This window comes from Trichosurus vulpecula, chromosome 2 (assembly GCF_011100635.1).
Source record: "Trichosurus vulpecula isolate mTriVul1 chromosome 2, mTriVul1.pri, whole genome shotgun sequence".
Classification (NCBI taxonomy): Eukaryota; Metazoa; Chordata; class Mammalia; order Diprotodontia; family Phalangeridae; genus Trichosurus; species Trichosurus vulpecula.
In genome coordinates, this window is record NC_050574.1 from 119,258,973 (window position 1) to 119,280,648 (window position 21,676).

Consider the following 21,676-nt stretch of genomic DNA (forward strand, 5'->3'; position numbering starts at 1 on the left):
GAGTGTTGTGAGATGGGGGAGAAGAAAGAGATCTTCGTGAATGGCCTCAGTTTTTTTCAGTGAAATATGAATGAAGGTTGTTAGCTGAGATGGTGGAGAGAGAGGCTGTGATTTGAGGAGGGGGGATAAAGTTTGATGGACTGTGAGTCTCCTGTCTGAGGAATAGCCTGGATCAGTTCAAAAAGGCTCATCACCAGAAGGCGGGCCACCAAACCTCCTCAAGAATTGTCTCTGGTCTAGATGGCCACTTTTCGGTGATGTTGTATATGTGTTGGGGGCTCCTTTTTTTTGGAAACAGATTGGATTACTGCAATATCCTCCTAACTGTTTTCTCTGCCTGAAGTCTCTCTCCTCTAATACATTCTCCACAGAGCTACTGAAATGATATTCCTCAAGTACAGGTCTGACCATGTCTCTTTCCTTCTCAAAAAAGCTCCAGTGACTCCCTATCATATCTAGGATGTAATTTACCAATCTGGCTCCAGTTTACCTTTCCAGCCTGATTATACACTATTCCCTTTCCTACACTTTAGCCAAATTGGTCTACTTGCTGTTCTCCTTACATACATCACTCCATCTTCCATCTCGATGTCTTTACATGCCTGCAATGCACTCTCTCATCACTAAATATGGAGCTATCTCCCACATAAGACCTTTCTTTAGCCTCACTTCCCCACCCCCACTCCCTACCTCTGTATTTATGTACCTGTTTGTATTTACTTGTATGTGCAAATGTTGTTTTCCCAGATAGAATGTAAACTCTTCGAGAGCAGGAGCTGCTGGATTTTGGTCACTATACCTCCCAGCAGGCAGATCAGTGCCTGGTACATGGCAGGTATATACGCTTGTTGACTGATATCCTTGAGACTCTTCCAGCTCAGAGCGTATGATTATGTGCCTGAACCCAAAAGAAGAAAGGGACAGTAGCTAGGAAAAGAATGTCCTGTTGACCCAACTCCTCTGAGATTTTCATTTCCTTGTTTGTTTGAGTGCATGCCACAGTTTCAAAACTGGAACGGTATTAAGCTATTTGGTAGTGATAGAGATTTCTCAAGAAGGATTCTGTAAATCTGCATAAAGAACCTTATTTACAGTCTCCTTTCTTTTTTTTTTTTTAAATTTACAGTCTTCTAAACTCATGTTGTGCTGGATCAGGTACTGAAGGCCAGAAAAATTTCATTTTACTACCTTAGAAAAGTCCCTCAGAACACAGGTATCATCTACTTAAAAAAACCCAACAAACCCCAAAAGCCAGAAAAACAGACCAACCCCACCTAGAACTTCAAATCAAGGCTTTCATTTAGGAACATGAAAACATGAGCCTTAGTTTTTCTTAATAGGCTCCCAATGCCAAAGTGTGAACAGTCACTTTTATAAACAGAAAAACAAAAAGAACATGACAATATTGCATATGATCCTTTCATGGGAAGTTCCACCCATACCTATAATATCCAAATATACCTGTAATAGCCAAATAGGAAGCTGTGTACCGCTTTTCCAGTCCATCTCTGACTGTCTGAATGGCACCACAGATTGGAGGTAGAATCATAATCAGGTTACTCAGTGTGTTCCCTGTGGCAAAAAAACAAAGAAGAGATTTAGAATGAATCAATAAAACACTAAATAAAGATATTGATTCCCTCACCAATTGTCTTCCCAGAGGGAAAGGGATCTTACGGTGACTCCAGTAATCATCACAGAAATGAAAGGGACCTCTCAGAGGTCAGCTAGCTCAGTCCTTACCTGAAGCATGAATCCTTTTTGTAAAATCTCTGAGAAATGATCACTAATCTATCTGATCTCTGCTTCACAACATCCAATAAGAGAACTCTCTCCTTCACAGTTTTGGTTTGGTCATGTAACTTTATAAATTTAGGGAACTCCTGTTACGGAATTGCTGTTCATCTGTAATTCTTATCTTAGAGAGTTAAGTGGGGCATCACAAAGGGAAGTGACTTGTCCATGGTCACCCAGCCAGTAGAGATTTGCAGAAATTGACCCCAGGTTTCCCTGACCCCAAGGCCACCCCCTTATCTACTATTCTCTTCTCCATCTCTCTTATCTACCAAGCTGACAGCACAGGTGATCCAGTGAAATCCACACCTGAAGCATGACTCCTCTTTACAACATCCTTGACAGGTGGCCATGCAGCTTCAGCTTGAGTATTTCCAGGGCTTAGGAGCTACATACCTCATAAAAGAAGGGAAGGGGAGAGGCACGAGCATTTATATAGCATTTAATATGTGCTGGCCACTGTGCTATGCCCTTGCACAAATGTCATTTGATCTTCACCACAACCCTGCAATGTAGGTGCTGTTATTATCCCCATTTTACAACTGAGAAACTGAGGCAATCAAAGGTTAATGACTTGTCCAGGGTCACACAGTTAGTATGGACCTCATTTGAACTCAGGTCTTTTTAATTCTAGGCCCAGTGCTCTATCTACTACTCCACCAGCTGCTTCATAAGACAGCCCATTCTATGGAGTTGGAGACCATCACCTTTTTTCAAACTTAAATTGACTTTATACAGACATTTCCAAATAGCACTCTTTTATCAGATAACAAACTATAATTTTAAAGGCAAGAAATGCTGATGTTATACACTATGAAGGACTAAAAAAATATTTTGCCAGGAATTTCTTAAACAGAAAAACTCAATAATATAACTATCAGGTTTAGGCTTTTCTTTTTTGATTGTTATTCAAATAAACTAAGTATAATGGAAGATCCCCTGATTCCCTTACCAACAATTTAAAGAACTCCTAGTTGAAATAAAGGATTCCATCCGTGTTGCTTTACTAAATGATTATAAAACATCTAAAGGCAGTGTAGTATAATGGAAAGAGCAGGAGATTTGGAATTAAAGCATCTAGATTCAAATGTCATTTCATAAATGTTTTAATAAGGAGGAAAAGTCCATTATAAGTTGGATTGTGTATTTTAATCTTTTTTTTTGGAGGGGGGGAAGGCAGGGCAATTGGGGTTAAGTGACTTGCCCAAGGTCACACTAGTAAGCGTATCAAGTATCTGAGGCCAGATTTGAACTCAGCTCCTCCTGACTCCAGGGCCAGTGCTCTACTCACTGCGCCACCTAGCTGACCTGGATTGTGTATTTTAAAACCATTTTATTCATTACTGATTTGATCCTTTAAAATTCACTTCAAGTGTAAATTTGACAGCTATTAAAGCATGCGCTATTCACAGAACACTTACTATATACCATATAATGAGAGACATGCGAAGCTACATAAGATGCTCAGATTCACTCCTTGACCTTAGTGAACTTCAAGTTTGGTGGGTCAGATGTTCTGTAAGAAATGGTGAGCTGATTTTAGGAAAACATGGAAAGACTGAAGAGCGAAATGAGCAGAACCCAGGGAATGCTGTATAGAGTAATAACAGTATTATTCAAAGAAAACTGAATGACCAAACTATTCTGAATATTGTAAATATTCAAAACAGCTACAGAAGACCTATGCGGGAAGATGCTATACACCTCCGGAGAAAAGAACTGATAAACACAAGTATGCAGAGTATGGTTTCATACATATATATGTACAAATGTGTGTGTGTGTGATAGAGAGAGAGAGAGAGACAGAGAGAGAGAGAGAGAGAAACAATGGTGGCCTCTTCTAGTGCTGAGTAGGGAAGGAGGGAGTTTGGAACTTACAGTGTAACAAAAATAAATTTAATTTAATTTTTAAAAATTTGGCGGAAGAAGAAAAGGACACAAATAACTGTAATGAAAGTAGACTGTTAAAGTACACAAAAGAAGTATAGAATATTATGAAAGTTCCAAGGAAGGAAAGATTATTTCTGATTAGAAAGGAGGGATCAGGAAATGGTATGATTTGAACAAGATAGTAAACCTCCAGTGACTGAAAGTGTTCAAGAGGAGGCTGGACGACCCTTTGTCAGGGAAGTTGTACGGAAGTAGGATGAGGGTGACTCTGGCTTGGTGCTCTTTGGCTTGCTTTCCTTACAGGTCTAAGATTTGTGGATGGTGTGGCATAGTGGGAAGAGTACTAGATATGGTAGGAGAAGACCTTGAGTAAATAATTTCCCCATTTCACGGCCTCAGTTTATTTTTCTACAAAATGACACAGCTGGATCATATTATTGCTGTGACTGCCTTCCATCTCTAACAATTTAAATCTAGGATTCCCATAGGTAGACATGGGAATGGAGAAGTTTCCCCAGAGTAACCTAGGGCAAATCACTTCCCTTCTCTGGGCCTCCGTTTCTTCATCTGTACAATGAGGGTATTGTATTAGATGACCTCTAAGGTCTCTTTTAGCTCTAAATCCTATGATCCTATAAAAATTAGAGAAGCTGACACTGGTAAGGAGAAGCAATTCTCCAGAATCTAGGGGAGTTTTCCCTATACGTAATACTATAGAAAAAGATAAAGTGAACCTGTGGTCCCACCCCTCATGGACAGGAAGGAAAAGATAATAATAGAAAAGTCCTTGAAAAGGCAAAGGCATTTAATCTCCTTTTTACTTCTGTCTCTGCAGAAAGGATAAAATGTGAATAGCTGATGAGTGGGGAGGGTCAAAATAATAGGAAAAGGAAGCACAAAAGTATATTAGAACAACAGAACAGAGTCTGCTCAGCAGAGTTTAGAGACCTGCAATGAAGGGGAGAAATTTTACAATCACTTTTCTAAGCACCAAGGACAAGGAAAGGCCTGGTATGCCCTTTAAAAAATTCAACACATAATAAAGATAGATTGTCAATTAAAATTGTGTCACTCACAAAGCTAGTACGAGCTAAGATGTAAATCTGTACTTTGGGACTCCACATTACAGGTCTCTTTCATTACAGGTGACAAACATATGTGTCTGCCACATGCCCAGCTTGAGTTGGATATACAAAGATGAAAAATGGCATACTTCAAGAGCTTACAATTTAGTAGAGATAATTAACTACAAAATAAAAGAATGCGATAACTGCAAAGTAGCCAAAAGTATTTTGAGAGATTGGAGGAAAGAGAGATTACTCCCAGCTGAAAAGGGAAGTCAGGGAAGATTTCCTAGAGGAGGTTGTACCCGACTTAGCTCTTCATGGAAGAAAAATATTTCAAAAGGAGAAGTCAGAGAGGTTGAGAAGTTAAAGGGAAATTCACTGAAGGCAGAAGTGCAAAGTGTGAAAGACAGAGGGGGCAGTCAGTGTAGCAAACTGGGTAACAAACAATGTATTAGTGAAGTAGTGTGAGATGAGGCCAGAAGGCAAAGTGGGTCCACACGAGGGAGGGCCTTCCTTTGGTCAATGGGAAGGCATTGTAGATTTCTGAGCTGGGGAGGGATATGCCTGGGCATTAGTAAGATTATGTGGGCAGTGGTATGAAGGATAAATGAGAAGCAGGCAGATAGGAGAATTAGGAAGCTATCATCACAGCCCAGACCAGAGGGCCTGAGGTAAGTGGGAGTGCAAAGGAGCTTGAGAACTGCCCCTAGTATTTATAGATAAGTCATTTTAACATGGAAATCTGGGAAGGTATTAGCTCAAAAAGTCAAACCATCAATGGGCCCGGGTCTGAAAAGAACATAGGTAGAATCTGGGGAAAAGCAAGTTTAATTTTCTTCTGTGACAAAATGAAGGGTCACATATCTAAGGAAGAAGCGATGAATGAATGTACTCTCAGTTTTAGCAGTTTTCAATTCTCCCTTACATGACAGTTCACAGCAAACTAGGAAAATTCAGGGATGAAGCAGATAAAACACTGGAGTCAGGAAGACCCGAGTTCAAATATGGCCTCAGATACTTCCTGTGTGATCCTGGACAAGTGAATTATCTCTATCTGCTTAAAAAATTGGGATAATAACAGTATCTACATTGCAGAGTTCTTGTGAGGATCAAATGAGATAATATTCATAAAGTGCTTTGCAAACCTTAAAGTGCCATTTAATTGTTAGCTCTTATCATTATTATTATTATTATTATATTCACCGAACTCTTAAATATATATTGAATGACTAATTATTTATGTGTTATGTGTCTTTCATCATCTTTTAGACTGTAAGCTCTGAGGGAAGAGACTGTGATTTCTTTGATCTCTGTTTCTCCAATGCCCAACAAAGGAACCCATACAAAACAGGCACTGAATAAATTTTGAATTTATATGAAAGTGGTTAAAAGGCCAGCATTTTGTTGTTTTTTTAAATTAGTCAGCAGAGGGCAGCAAAATCCAGCTCTGGGAAGCAGGGACTCTGGATGGTGGCTAATCAGCTCAAGTTATAGGACATTCCCCACTATGGAAGGGGAAAAGACCTTGCTGTGGCGAAGTGAAAAGCAGGTCATGAACAGGTGAAAATTGGGAATTTCGATGAGAGGAAAACAAGGTTTCCAAGACTTCAAAATCAAGGGCCTATTTGCTGCTCATCAAATACAACCTTCCATCTCTGGCCTCCATCTCCTATCACATCTTCACGTTGGCTGACCATGTCTATAATGTTGTGACTCCTCACCTCCACTTCTTAGTTCTCTGGTCTCCCTCAAGGCTCTGTTCAAATCCTCCTTTTGGCAGAAGGCCTTTCTCAGTTCCTCTCCAGCTTCTAATGTCTTTCTGTTCCAGATATCCCCCCTCTATCCTGTATGTGTATATTAGGAAGGCAGAATTTATGATTTCAAAGAGAATCTCATATGTGCCTAAAAGGTCCGGAACCGCAGGATATAAGGAATTCTCTAGGCAGAAGGCAGGAGAACTAAAGCATGTATTTACACTCCACAATAACAAGCCCACAAACCAGCGTCCCCATTTTGATATTTTCATCAAAAGCTTCCAGGCCCAATAAGTCCGCCTTATAAGGGTAACTAGGAGGCCACAGAGAAGCGAGATGGTATAAGGCAAAATCATATACATGCTTCCCCTCTACGGTAAGAAGATTACCCACTAGCCTCTAGTCAGCTCTGCTACCGGCAGCTCAGCTTTGGCTGTAGGCGTCTCTGGCTCCAACCGGAAAAGGAAAGGAGGATCTTCAAGCTGTCCTCTCCCCTCTTATAGAGTTTTTGACATCATCAAGCGCCGCCTGAACGACCAGGGCCGATTGGTTCTTGACTTGGCCCCTCCCCCAGCGTAGACCACGTTAACACACCTCCCCTCAGCCAGCGCCATGACTCATCACACAGGAAGCTCTGGTTCTGCCCCGGAAGAGCAAGCCCCAGCGTCCAGGGAAGCTCAACGAGGCGAGCTGAGTCATTCAAAGAAAACAAAGTCCATTCTGGCTACAACGTGTCTTCTGTGTATCTAGATAGCTATATGTCTCCCTCATTGGGATATTTTTATATTCCTTGAGAGCAGGAACTATTTCCTGCCTTTCTCTCTATCCCCACACTTAGTATAGTGCTTGGCATAAAGGAGGTGTCCCCTTTGGCAAACAAGCAGGATAAGTTGCTGACAGATTCTAGAAAGGAATCTGGAACCTCAGTCAGGTGTGCCAACCCTGTACCTGCAAGAACAAAGAGTCCAAGCTGTAACCCAGTCAGAGGCATAGGGTCACAGAATCTTAAAAGTTAGAAGGGACTTCTGAGGTAATCTTGTCCAATCCTTCCTGAGAACTAGAGCCAGTGAGGTTTCTATAACCTGGGAGACCAGTCTGAAGGGCTGAACTTGTGCTATTCTCTGAATTTTTAAAGGGTGCACACATCTCAGCTGATTGCTGATGCCTGGCCTATTTTGGAGGAGGTTATAAAAATTTCTGCACTGGGTAGGAGGTCCCTCCCAATACTGAGATTTCCCACAGTGCACACACAGAAAGATAAATAACATTGCAAGGGAATACATAGTAAAGGTGAAACATGATACAGAATAAGTGTTCCAAGAGTTTACAAAAAGAAGGTATGGTGGGCTGGAGCAGTTTCGAAAAGCTTCACAGAGGTAGTAGATTGCGGTTGGACATTAAAAGATGGGTAAAATTTAGATAAGGGGAAGAAAAGAAGACATTCCTGGAAGAAGGAATAGAGTAAATAAGGGAATACTTCTGTTGTGTTTCAGACTGGGAAGAAGGCAGTAAGGAGATCAATCTGGCTAAAGTAAAGGATTTATCTAGGGAGGTACAGCAGGGGTTTCCAATTTATAGTGCATGTTAATTTGAAGTTCACAGTACTCAAATATTTTCAGTAATAGTATCAAAATCTGCTTCTCTTAACAAAGTTTCAAAAACATTACATTTTAATCTGAACAAAGGGAGAAATGGCTGCTTAATTCAATTCAACAAGTATGCATCAACTACTAATCCTGTGCAAAAAATACAAAGATAAAAAAAATGACAGTCCCTGGCCCATAAAAACTTACAACACTAAAGTGGGTAAGATGGCTGTGAGATGTACACAAATAATTATAATACAATTTAGAATATAATTAGGTGAATAGGAAAGGTCAAAGGGAGATGTTTGAGAGAAGGAGAAGAGAGGGATCACTTCAAGTTTGGGAAATCAGGGAAGGCATCATGGATGTGGAGGCTTTGAAGTGAGAGGATATATCAACAAGCAGACATGTTAGGGGTTTCCCTTCCAAATTATACAAGTAAGCATTTAATAAGCGTTTGCTAAATTAAATGATATAACTGTTCCCTTAATGTATAATAGAATTACTAAGACTTTATGAAGAGGAACAGATTAGATTGTTGCTATTCAGTTGTTTTTGGCTGTGTCTGATCTTTCATGACCCCATTTGGGGTTCTCTTAGCAAAAATATGGGAATGTCTCAGGGATACATGGTTCAAAGACAGCCCCAAAGGTCTCATGATGGAAAGAGCTATCTATATCCAGAGAAAGAACTATGGAGTCTGAATGTGGATTGAAGGAAACTATCTGCTCTTTCTTTTTTTTTCGGTTTTGTTTCTTCTTTCTCATGATTTGCTCCATTGATCGTGGTTCTCCTTTACGACTTGACTACTGTGTAAATATGTTTAATGTGAAGGTATATGTAGAACATATATTGTATTCCATGCCATCTTGGGGGGAGGGAGGGGAAGAAAATTTGGAACTTAAAAACCTGTGGAACTGAGTGTTGTAAACTAAAAATAAAAAAATCTAACAAAAAAAATGCTGGGACGGTTAGGCATTGCTTTCTCCAGCTCATTTTACAGATGAGGAAATGGAGGCAAACAGGCTTACGTGACTTGCTCAGGGTCACACAGCTGGTGTTACTGTGCTTGTCCTTCGTTTTTGAAGAGGACCATGACATCAGGGAAATGATGACATGACTTGCAGATGACTTTGATTTGAGTGAGTGAGGGCTGTTCAAGGTCACCAGCCTCACTTTCTCCTCCAGAGCCATCTGGGTGCAGTGACCAGATATTCACCAGGATGATGGAGATGGCCCAAGATGCAATGGGAGACCCTGGCCCTTTTAGGCTAAGGTCTTTTCAGGTTCTCACTTTGAGTGTGGTAATGCCCATTTAGGGAATAGGCCTCTTAAAGAAGTGAGTCAAGGGATGGCCCCTTTAATTAAAAAAAAAATCAAATTGGGAGGGGAAGAGTCACTCTGAGCCAGGAGGGCCCAAAATATAGCCATTAAGTGGTGCTTGGGCAGGTACCTGTTGTGGTCCAATCTATGAGCTCCAGAGTGAAATGCGTTTAAGGTTTGGTCTTTGAGGAAAGAAAGAAAGAAAAGAAAGAAAAATAAGGAAGGAAGGAAAGAATCTAGTCAGTAAACCCCAGTTAACTGGGCAGCTTCTGACCATCAAAATTTACCTTCCTTTGGAGAGGAGAAGGAGAAAGAGAGGGAGAGGGAGAAGGAGAGGGAGAGGGAGAGGGAGAGGATGAGCTGGGTTACCCAACTGTCTGGGTTCCCATTCAGGCAGCTCAGACTACTCACAGGTTGTATTTGTCCTTTGTTTTCGACAAAAATGATGACATCAGGGAAATGATGACATGACTTGCAGTTGACTTTCTAGTAAGTGTGTGAGGTCAAATTCAAACTCAGGTCTTCCTGATTCCAGGCCTGGCCCTCTATCTATTGTACCATCTGGCTGCCCAGTACAGATTTAGATGGTATTAGAGAAAACAGATAAGTAGGGAAGGCATGAGCAAAGGCATACACAGGGAATACTGAATTGTTCTGTAAGGCTTTTGTCAAGTAAAGTCCCTAAGGGGTACAAAGAAAAGCCAAAAACAGTCTCTGCCCACAAGGAGCTGACAATCTAATAGGAGGAGACAGCAATGCAAACAACTATGCGAAAACAAGATAAAGAGAGAAAAAAATTGGAGCTACCTCAGAAGGAAGGCACTTGCCCTAAGAGGGATCCCAAAAGTCTTCTTACAAAAGAAGGGATTAAGCCAGAAGATGGAAGATGGAAGTGAGGAGAGACAGAAGAGAGAAGAGAGGAGAGAGGAGAGAGGGGAGACAGAGAGAGAGAGGGAGGCAGAGAGAGAGAGAGACACAGAGAGAGAGAGAGAGAGAGAGGGGGGAGGCAGAGAGGGAGCGAGAGAGAGAGAGAGAGAAGAGGGAGAGAAAGACAGAGAGAGACAGAGACACAGAGACAGAGAGAATATGAATTCCAGGCATGGAGATCAGCCACTGAAAAAGCAGAGGTGGGAAATGGAGTGTTGAGGAACAGCAGAGACCAGGGGCACAGATTGCAGAGTATGTTAAAGGGATTAAAGTATAAAAAGATTAGAAAGGTAAAAAAAAGTCCAAGTTATAAAGAGCTTTAAAAGCCAAAGAGAGATTTGATTGTGGAGTTAACAGGGAGCCAAAGTAGTTTACTGAATAGGGGGTGAAAACCAGTAGTCAGACTTGAGCTTCAGGAAGATCATTTGTGTGGAGAGTGCACAAACGTGGGGAGAGACTTGGGGCCGACTAGCAGGTTACTGCAATAATCTAGGCATTAAGTGATGAGGGCCTGCACCACAGTAGTAGCAGGGTCAGCAAAGACAAGAAGACACATACACAGGAGAGACTGAAAAGGTAGAATGGACAGGACTTTTCAAGAGACTGGATATGAGGGGATAAGACAAAGTGATTGATATGACACCTAGGTTGTGAGCCTGAGGTAGCTGGGAGGATGAGGGTGCTCTGTGGACAGTTAATAGGAAAGTTTTTTTTTTCTTTTTCTGGGGAAAAATAATGAACTCAGCTTTGGACATGTTAAGTTTAAGATGTCTATGGGACATTTAGTTCAAGATGTCCAATAGGCAGTCGAAGATGCGAAACTGGAGGTCAGGGGAGAGGTTAGGCCTGGACAAGTAGATATGATAACTGAATCCATGGAAGCTAATGAAATCACTGAGTAAAATATTATAGAAGGAGAAGAGCACCCAGGAGAAAGTCTTGAGGATACTCATGTTTAGCAGATGTCATCTGTACGAAGATTCAGCAAAAAAGACTGAGAAAGAGCGATCAGACAGGTAAGAGAAGAACCAAAAGAAAGTAGTGTCTCAGAAACCTAGAGAGAAGAAAGTAACAAGCATAAGAGAATGAATGATGATGTGAAAGGGTACAGAGAGGTCAGGAAGAATGAGGTTTAAGTAAAGACCATTAGATTTGGCAATTAAGAGGTCATTGGTAATTTTGTAGGGAGGAGTTTCAATTGAATGATGAAGACAGAAGCTGATGCTGAGGATTTAGATAAATGGGGGAAGAGGTAGAGGCACCTATTGTAGATGGCCTTCTCAAGAAGTTTAGGCATGAAAGGAGAGATATAAGATGGTAGCTAGCAGGGATGGACAGATCAAGTGAGGGTTTTTTGAGGATGGGGAGACATGGGCAGACTTGTAGGCAGGAGAGAAGCAGTAGGCAGGGAGCAACTGAAGATCTGTGAGAGCCTGAGGATGAAAGAAGGAACAATTTACTGGAGAAGCCAAGATGGAATGGGATCACTTGTGTATTTGCTGAATTGTATGTATAGAAGGATTTGCCTTGGCAAGGCAAAGGCCACCTATGAGGAGAGGCTGGAAAAGTAGGTTAGGGCCAGATTATTAGAGGCCTTGAATGGAGGAGCTGGTACTTAATTCAGTACACACTGAGAAAGTTACTGAAGGTTTCTGAGAGATGGTATAATTAGACCTGTGTATAAAGAAGGTTACTTTGGCAGGAATGTGAAGGATGGAGTAGAGAGGGCAAAGTCCACACAAAGGCAAGAAGACCAGTGGGGAGGCTATTAAAATAGTTCAGTTAAGAGGTAATGAGGTTCTGAACTATGGTCAAGCCTGTGTGAATAGAGAGAAGGGAGTATAGAAATATTGCAGAGGGAGAAAATATAAGATTTGTAAACTAACTGGTTGTGGAGGATGGGGGAGAAAAAAAATCAAATAAGACTGAGATTTTTGGTTTGAATAACTGGGGGGATGATAGTGACATCAACGGAGCTGGTTTATGATTAGCAGGATGAAGTACTGTCATGTCAGCTCTACCCCAAAGGGAGTCATCAACAATTCAAAGTCAACCTTGGAGTGGATATATAGAATGTTACTCCACAGGGATCAATCCAAGGATTGAACTTATTGGAAGTCTTTCAGATGACACAGATAAGGGAACTGAAAATATTTTCAAATTAACAGATGAAACTAGATTAGGGTAAGAGTACTGATTCTGTGGGAAAGATGAATGGATTTGCAAATGATCTGGAAACATAATCCTACAAACTGCAAGGGACAAGTGGAAAAGTTTATACAACAGGATAGAAAAGCAGTATAACAAATACAGGACAGGAAAAGAGTAAGTAGGAACATGTATGAGCATAAGATTACATAGCAAAGTAATACATAAGGATTATACTTGACAACAAGCTGAATATAAGTTAGAAACTGGTATCTTTCTTTGGAAAAATATTCAACAAGATCCTATAACAGCATACTTCTGTTAAAATAATCAGTAACTTTTCTGATATATTCCTCATTTTGTTCAGATCTTATTCAGAGGACTTGTCCATCCATTTCAGGGTCTTATGTTATTTTTTATTCAGCCACCTTGTTACCAAAATAGTGGGGTAGCTGAAGCAGGCACATAGCTATGGGGCCTGAGTGGATAGCTAGATGGGATCCTGATATGAAGTAATTCCATTATGCTCATGTTCCACAATTTGTTTAGCCAGTCCCCAACTGATAGGGCATCTAATTTGTTTCTAGTTATGTGCTACTTTTAAAAAGGTACTATGTTTTCAAAGAAACAAAGTGAAGCTGGGATGATTTCAGAGAAGGAATGGGGTAGCAGTGTGGCATAGCAGGAGAAACAATGGGCTAGGAGGTAGAAGAACTTGGCTTGAAATTCAGCTCTGCTACTGACTCATTGTGTAACCTTGTGGCAATTCACTACACAGTTATGGGACTCAGTTTCCTAATCTGTAAAATAAAAGACCTGAGATCATGTCCAGCTCTAATATTTCGTGCAGTGGAAAGAGCACTGTATTTGAATTTAGAGAACTTGGGGTTGAATTCTGGCTCTGCTACTGGGGTGAATTTAGGCAATTCTCTTAACCTCCCTAGGCCTGAGTTTCCTGATCTGGAAAATGATGGGAGCTTGGATTTGATCTCTCATGTCCCTTTTAGCTCTAAATCCATGAACCTATGCTGGAAGGTCCTTCTGGATCGAACAGCTTATGTGCTTTCTAGGGTATCAAAGGGAAGAAAAATGTAAGAAAAAACTGTAGTTGCTTAACTCCTGGTAAAGTGAAGGTTAAAGGAGGATTATCCAAATATACAGAAGATTTTTTTAATAAGCAAGAACCCGGTCCCTTGTTCATGGAAGACTGAAGAAGAATAAATGGGTTTACATTAAACTAAAGTATTTTTCCCTCCAGTTCTTGACTGCTCGGATGATAATTAAGCATCTGACTAGGTTACCTAGATACGTCATCACTAAGTCTTCTATGAAAAGGATAGGTGATCATCTTTCTTGGGTTAACTGGTTGCAGTCAAATGACCAAGGCTCAAGTAAGTAGTAATAAGGAGTAGACCAAGTCCCTACTCCTTATTAGTACATGATCTTAGACACAAGCAATTACAGAATCTTACTTCAAGTCAGAAGAGAAATTAGGTGTCACAGAATTCCAAACTAGACCCAACTAATATCTTCTCTTCTACATCCCTGAACAATAATCAGTCAGTTGATTGGTCAATAATCACCCGGTCTCTGCTTAAAGTGTCCAATACAAATTCACTATTTCTCACATGGCAGCCCCTCCTACTTCTGGACAGTTCTGATTGTTAAGAAGCTTCTCTTTATGTAACACTGAACTCAGCCTTGCGATAAGTTCTAGCAGCTGCTCTAGTTGTTCTCTTGGGAGCCAAGCCAAATAAGTTTAATAACGCTCCTTCTATAGGACAACCTTACAAATATTTGAAGAAGGGGGCGGAGCCAAGATGGCGGCTGGTAAGCACGGACTAGAGTGAGCTCCGTACCCAAGTCCCTCCAAAAACCTATAAAAATGGCTCTGAACCAATTCTAGAACGGCAGAACCCACAGAACAGCAGAGGGAAGCAGGGCTCCAGCCCAGGACAGCCCGGATGGTCTCTGGGTGAGCTCTATTCCACACGGAGCTGGGAGCTGGGAGCTGGGAGCTGGGAACGGAGTGGAGCAGAGCCCAGCCTGAGCGGCGTGGACGATCCAGACCAGAAGCCGGGCGGAGGGGGCCCTAGCGCCCTGAATATGTGAGCTGCGGCAGTTACCAGACCCCTCGACCCACAAACACCAAAGACTGCGGAGAAGGTTAGTGGGAAAAGCTGCGGGAGTGGAAGGAGTTCGCGGTTCGGCTTCCAGCCCCGGGGGCAGCGGAGGTGGGGCAGCTACAGCTGTTGTTACTTCCGGCTCCAGGCCCACCTGGTGGGAGGAATTAAGTGGCGGATCAGAGCAGGGGTGCACAGCCTGCCGAAGATCTGAGCCCAGTCTGGACTGGGGGTCCTTGGGGAAGGAGGAGTGCGGCTCTGACAGAGCTGGCACCTCCCCCCCAAACATAGAACATAGAACTCTGTAATCTACAAGCAGTCATACCCCACTGAAAAACTCAAGGGTCAAGTTAGTTGGTTGGGAATATGGCCAGGCAGCGAAAACGCGCCCAGATTCAGTCTCAGACTTTGGATTCTTTCTTTGGTGACAAAGAAGACCAAAACATACAGCCTAAAGAAGACAACAAAGTCATAGAGCCTACAACCAAAGCCTCCAAGAAAAACATGAACTGGCCCCAGACCATAGAAGAACTCAAAAAGGATTTGGAAAAGCAAGTTAGAGAAGTAGAGGAAAAATTGGGAAGAGAAATAAGAAGGATGCGAGAAAACCACGAAAAACAAGTCAATGACTTGCTAAAGGAGACCCAAAAAAATACTGACAAATATACTGAAGAAAACAACACCTTAAAAAATAGACTAACTCAAATGGCAAAAGAGCTCCAAAAAGCCAATGAGGAGAACAATGCCTTGAAAGGCAGAATTAGCCAAATGGAAAAGGAGGTCCAAAAGACCACTGAAGAAAATACTACTTTAAAAATTAGATTGGAGCAAGTGGAAGCTAGTGACTTTATGAGAAATCAGGATATTATAAAACAGAACCAGAGGAATGAAAAAATGGAAGACAATGTGAAATATCTCCTTGGAAAAACCACTGACCTGGAAAATAGATCCAGGAGAGATAATTTAAAAATTATTGGACTACCTGAAAGCCATGATCAAAAAAAGAGCCTAGATACCATCTTTCAGGAAATTATCAAGGAGAACTGCCCTGATATTCTAGAGCCACAGGGCAAAATAGAAATTGAAAGAATCCATCGATCGCCTCCGCAAATAGATCCCAAAAAGAAATCTCCTAGGAATATTGTTGCCAAATTCCAGAGCTCCCAGATCAAGGAGAAAATACTGCAAGCAGCCAGAAAGAAACAATTTGAGTATTGTGGAAACCCAATCAGAATAATCCAAGATCTGGCAGCTTCTACATTAAGAGATCGAAGGGCTTGGAATGCGATATTCCGGAGGTCAATGGAGCTAGGATTAAAACCTAGAATCACCTACCCAGCAAACCTGAGTATCATGTTCCAAGGCAAAATATGGATTTTCAATAAAATAGAGGACTTTCAAGCTTTCTCAGTGAAAAGACCAGAACTGAATAGAAAATTTGACTTTCAAACACAAGAATCAAGAGAAGCATGAAAAGGTAATCAAGAAACGGAAATTGCAAGGGACTTACTAAAGTTGAACTGTTTTGTTTACATTCCTACATGGAAAGATGATGAGTATGATTCATGAGACCTCAGTATTAGGGTAGTTGAAGGGAATATGCATGTATATATATATATACATATATATATATATGTTTAAGTATATATATAAGTGAATGTGTATGTATGTATGTATCTATGTGTATATGTATGTATGTGTATGTATGTGTATATATATATGTAAAAGAGAGAGAGCAGACACAGGGTGAGTTGAGGATGAAGGGAAGATATCTAAAAGAAATAAAATGATATTAAGGGATGAGAGAGTAACATACTGAGAGAGGGAGATAGGGAGAGATAGAATGGGATGGATTATCTCGCATAAAGGTGGCAAGAGGAAGCAGTTCTGTGGGAGGAGGGGAGAGGGCAGGTGAGGGGGGAATGAGTGAACCTTGCTCTCATCAGATTTGGCCTGAGGGGGAATACCATACATACTCAGTTGGGTATCTTACCCCACAGGAAAGAAGAGGGAGGAAGATAAAAATAAAAATAAAAGGCGGGGGGATGATGGAGTGGAGGGCAGATGGGGGTGGAGGTAATCAAAATAAACACTTTGGAAAGGGGACAGGGTCAAGGAAGAAAATTCAATAAAGCGGGATGGGTTGGGAAGGAGCAAAATGTAGTTAGCCTTTCACAACATGAATATTGTGGAAGGGTTATACATAATAATACATGTGTGGCCTAGGTTGAATTGCTCAACTTCTTAGGGAGGGTGGGTGGGAAGGGAAGAGGGAAGGGAATTTGGAACTCAAAGTTTTAAAATCAGATGTTCAAAAACAAAAAAACTTTTTGTATGCAACTAAAAAATAAGATACACAGGCAATGGGGCTTAGAAATTTATCTTGCCCTACAAGAAAGGAAGGGAAAAGGGGATGAGAGGGGAGGGGGGTGATAGAGGGGAGGGCTGACTGGGGAACAGGGCAACCAGAATATACGCCATCTTGGAGTGGGGGGGGGGGGGCTGAAATGGGGAGAAAATTTGTAATTCAAACTGTTGTGAAAATCAATGCTGAAAACCAAATATGTTAAATAAATAAATTGCATTTAAAAAAAAAATATTTGAAGAATCCCCTCCAAGTCTTGTCTTCTCTGGGCCATGTATCCTCAGTTCCTTCAATCAATTATTGCCACAGTAATTTTACATGGTCATGAGTTGTGTAGAATCCACACCTGTCAGCACAGTCTGACCATAGCACTTACTTTAATGCTCAAAAATCTTCAGTGGCTCTTTATTATCAACAGGACAAATGCAATTTCTTTAACTCGATATTCAGGAACTTCTCCAGTATAGCTCTAAATTACCTCACTAGCTTTATTTCATGACATTCCCCGCACCTGGCCCTGCCACTCTGCATTCAGTCAAACTGGAGTACAAGCTATTCTATGATCTCATTCTGACTCTCCCACCTGTATGCATCGATATAAGCCATGCTCTTTGCATGGAACGTACTCTCTTCTACATTTGTGCCTATGGAGATTCTTTCCCTTCAAAGCCTAGTTCAGGTGTCACCTCTTCTATGAGGTCTTCCCCAATAACTAGAGCACTCTAGCTGGATATCCCCCTTCTCCTTACTGGTATTATGTATCACACTTACTTACAATGCATATAACCTTTAGTAAACTAATTATTTGAAAGGAAGGTGTCACTTTCATCTATAGCCCAAGACCTAGCACAGAATCTCATACAAAATAGGTGCTTAACAAATATTTGCCAAATGAATGAAGATTATAATATAATTTAAAATACTTTAGGGATGGAATTAAGGCATCCTAATGAAAAAAGTATCATAATAAAATTTCAAAGCACTTTTTAATAAAAGAAAATAGGAGAGGTTACATTTGTAATGCTTTATCTATCAAATTTATTTTTCCTACATTTAGTTACTTATTATTACATACTTATATGTAGTAATACTTATTATATTACTTATATAATGCACCTGCAGAAAAATGTTCACAACTGCAATGAATTTTTAATGGAGAGTGTTATTTATTCAATATAACTAGAGACACAAATGTACCAAAGGGGGGAGCAGAGTATTCATTAATCCAACAAATAGTTATGTGCAAATTTATACCTATAGGCACTTAATGCTATACAAAGATACAAAATCCTGAGCAAGAATCTAATGACCTTAGAGAGCCACAGGTGGTGTTTTCATTACTGTTGTCCATCACAAAGCATGGGCTTCAGAAGAGAAGGGCAGATTTGGAAAGTGAATAGATGATTAAGAAGATGGTATCTGAGATAAGGATTTGAGTTTCTAAAACTATAGTTTACATTACAGGAATGAAGGAATCCTGACCAGAGACAGAATACATCTACCAAGGGCTAAAGTTCTTTCTAGTCAAAAGAACTTTAAACCGCAAACGAAGAGGGGGAGAGAGGAAGATGGGTATGTATGTCCATTAAACAAGATATCACAAAGCAGCTATGATGGAAGAAGAATAGCAGTAGAAATAATCAGAAATTTAAATACGCAAGAAAGGAACCATTAATAAAAATCATGATCTCCAGAAGTCTATACAGAATTGCATAAAGGGTAACAAGGCAAGACAAACTAGAGATCCTAATGCAAGAAGGCAAATTTGACAACAGTAATCAGTGAGACTTGTCAGCACAGTACCTTGACTATAATATAGGCTTTGGAAGGATATATTTTTATTCAAAAGAAACATAAGTAGCATGATAGGAATGGAAGGGAGGAGCATGTATTATCAAGAAATACTCATGTAAGGAAATATAAGAACTAAAAAGAGGAAACACAGTGGAACATATTTGTAGAGTTCAAAGGAGGCTGAAACATGAGAAATATTCTAACTGGAGTAAACTATACCCTTCCTGGACAGAAAGAGGTAGTAGATGAAGACAAACAGATCACAAGCCTGGTAAGAAAGCATGATTCTGTAGTAATGAAAGACTTCAATTATCTATTGGAGCTCTTGCTCTGACAAAAAGCAGAGCAGTTAAAAATTTAGTGGCTTATCAATTATAATTTCATTCTTCAAAAGGTGAGGGAAATACCAGTGAGGGACTACTTCATATCTGGATCTAATTCTTACCCACAAGGATAACTGACTGTTGGAGTAGAAATGATGTGAACCTTAGGGACAGGAGGAAGAACCACTTCATCTTAGCATCGGTGCATGCTAGATTTTTGAAGAGTAGATTTTAAAGGGTTTAGAGAAGCGACAAAATGAAAGTATAGAGTGTAGATAGCTATCTCAAGGAGTCTAGCAAAGACTAGAACATAATAGTTACTGGGGATGGTCAGATAAAGTTAAAGTTTTTTTAAGGATAAAGGGAGCCATGGGTATGTTGTAGTCAGCAAGGAAGCAGCCAGTAGATGGGAAGACATTGAAGATCATAGAGAGAGTGGGAATGAGAGAGTGGACAATCTTCTGGAGAAAATGTGAGGGGATGGAATCAAGAATGCATTTTCACAAAATTTTCTTGGCGAAGAAGGGGTCATCTCTTCACGTGAGACAGGAATGAAGGAGATAATGGAGGAAAACGTAGCAGTGATATGAGATGAGGAGGAAGAGAAAAGATGAAATTAATAGCCCTATGAGGTGAATGGCCTTAATTTTTTCAGTAAAGTATGGATCAAAGTACTCAGTGGAGAGAATGCATGGAGGGTATATTACAGGAGGGCTGAGGAGAAATGAAAAGGTTTAGAATAATTCCTGTGGTGAGTGGGATCATGAAACACAAAGGTGTTAAAAACATTTTAGAGAGAGAGAGAGAGAGAGAGAGAAAGAGAGAGAGAGGGCCTGAACTAGGGTTCTGGCTATAAGAGCAGAAAAAGGTGTGTGTGTGTGTGTGTGTGTGTGTGTGTGTGTGTGTGTGTGTACACATACACACATATATCTATCTATATCTATATCTGTCTATCTATCTCTCTATCTCCCCTTCTTCTACAGTTATAGCCACAATCCTAGTTCAGGCCCTCTAGCCTATTGCAGGAGCCTTCTAATTAGCTAAGTCTCCCTTCATTCCAGGTTATCCTCCATTCAGCTACCAAAGTGATTTTTCTAAAACGCAGGGCTGTCCAAAGGTCCCTTCTCTACTAACCCCTCACCCCAGCTCTAAGAACTCCAGTGGCTGAATAACAACTACCACCACCAACAACTAGAATTTGTATGAAGCTTTACAGTTTGCAAAGCACTTTATAAATATTTTCTCATTTGATCTTCACAATAACCCTTAGAGATAGATGCTATTATTGTCCCCATTTTACTGAAACAACAACAAAAATTCTTGACTCTAGCAGTCTATCCATTTCGACATCTAGTTGTCTGTAGGATATTTAATGCTTTTCATAACCTGACCCCTTCTTTTTTTTAAATCATTATTGATTTATTTAATATTTTTAGTTTTCAGCATTAATTTTCATAAGAGTTTGAATTACAAATTTTCTCCCCATTTCTACCCTCCCTCACTCCAAGATGGCATATATTCTTATTGCCCTGTTCTCCAGTCAGCCCTCCCTTCTGTCGCTCCACTCCCCCCCATACGCTTTTCCCTTACTTTCTTGTAGGGCAAGATAGATTTCTATGCCCCATTGCCTGTATATCTTATTTCCTAGTTGCATGCAAAAACTTTCTTTTTGAACATCTGCTTTTAAAACTTTGAGTTCCAAGTTATCTCCCCTCTTCCCTCCCCATCCACCCTCCCTAAGAAGGCAAGCAATTCAACATAGGCCACATATGTATCATCATGGAAAACCCTCCCACAATACTCATGTTGTAAAAGAGTAACTATATTTTGCTCCTTCCTATTCTATCCCCCTTTATCCAATTTTCTCCCTTGACCCTGTCCCTTTTCAAAAGTGTTTGCTTTTGATTATCTCCTCCCCGATCTGCCCTCCCTTCTATCGTCCCCCCCTTTTTTATCTCCTTCTTCCTTCTTTCCTATGGGGTAAGATACCCAATTGAGTGTGTATGTTATTCCCTCCTCAGGTCAAATTCAAAGAGAGCAAGATTCACTCATTCCCCCTCACCTGCCCCCTCTTCCCTCCCAACTGCTTTTTCTTGCCACTTTTATGCAAGATAATTTACCCCATTCTATTTCTCTCTTTCTCCTTCTCTCAATATATTCCTCTCTCATCCCTTAATTTGACTTTATTTTTTTTATATCATCCCTTCATATTCAACTCACCCTGTGCCCTCTGTCTATATACATACAAATATATACATATATATATATATAATATATGTATGTATGTATGTATGTATGTATGTATGTATGTATATTCCCTTCAACTACCCTAATACTGAGGTCTCATGAATTATACACATCATCTTTCTATGCAGGAATGTAAACAAAACAGTTCCACTTTAGGAAGTCCCTTATAATTTCTGTTTCTTGTTTACCTTTTCATGCTTCTCTTGATTCTTGTGTTTGAAAGTCAAATTTTCTATTCAGCTCTGGTCTTTTCACTGAGAAAGCTTGAAAGTCCTCTATTTTATTGAAAATCCATATTTTGCCTTGGAGCATGATACTCAGTTTTGCTGGGTAGG

The 21,676-nt window shown here is 40.5% G+C and overlaps 1 protein-coding gene across 1 annotated transcript in view; it reads right to left on the bottom strand.

Moving 5' to 3' along the window:
- ACER3 (alkaline ceramidase 3) overlaps window positions 1-21,676 on the bottom strand; it is a 213,898-nt gene that overhangs the window by 97,526 nt on the left and 94,696 nt on the right. Inside the window, exon 2 of the mRNA XM_036744926.1 lies at window positions 1,462-1,572. Coding sequence (XP_036600821.1) covers window positions 1,462-1,572 — 111 coding nt within the window. The remainder of the gene's footprint in view (window positions 1-1,461; window positions 1,573-21,676) is intronic.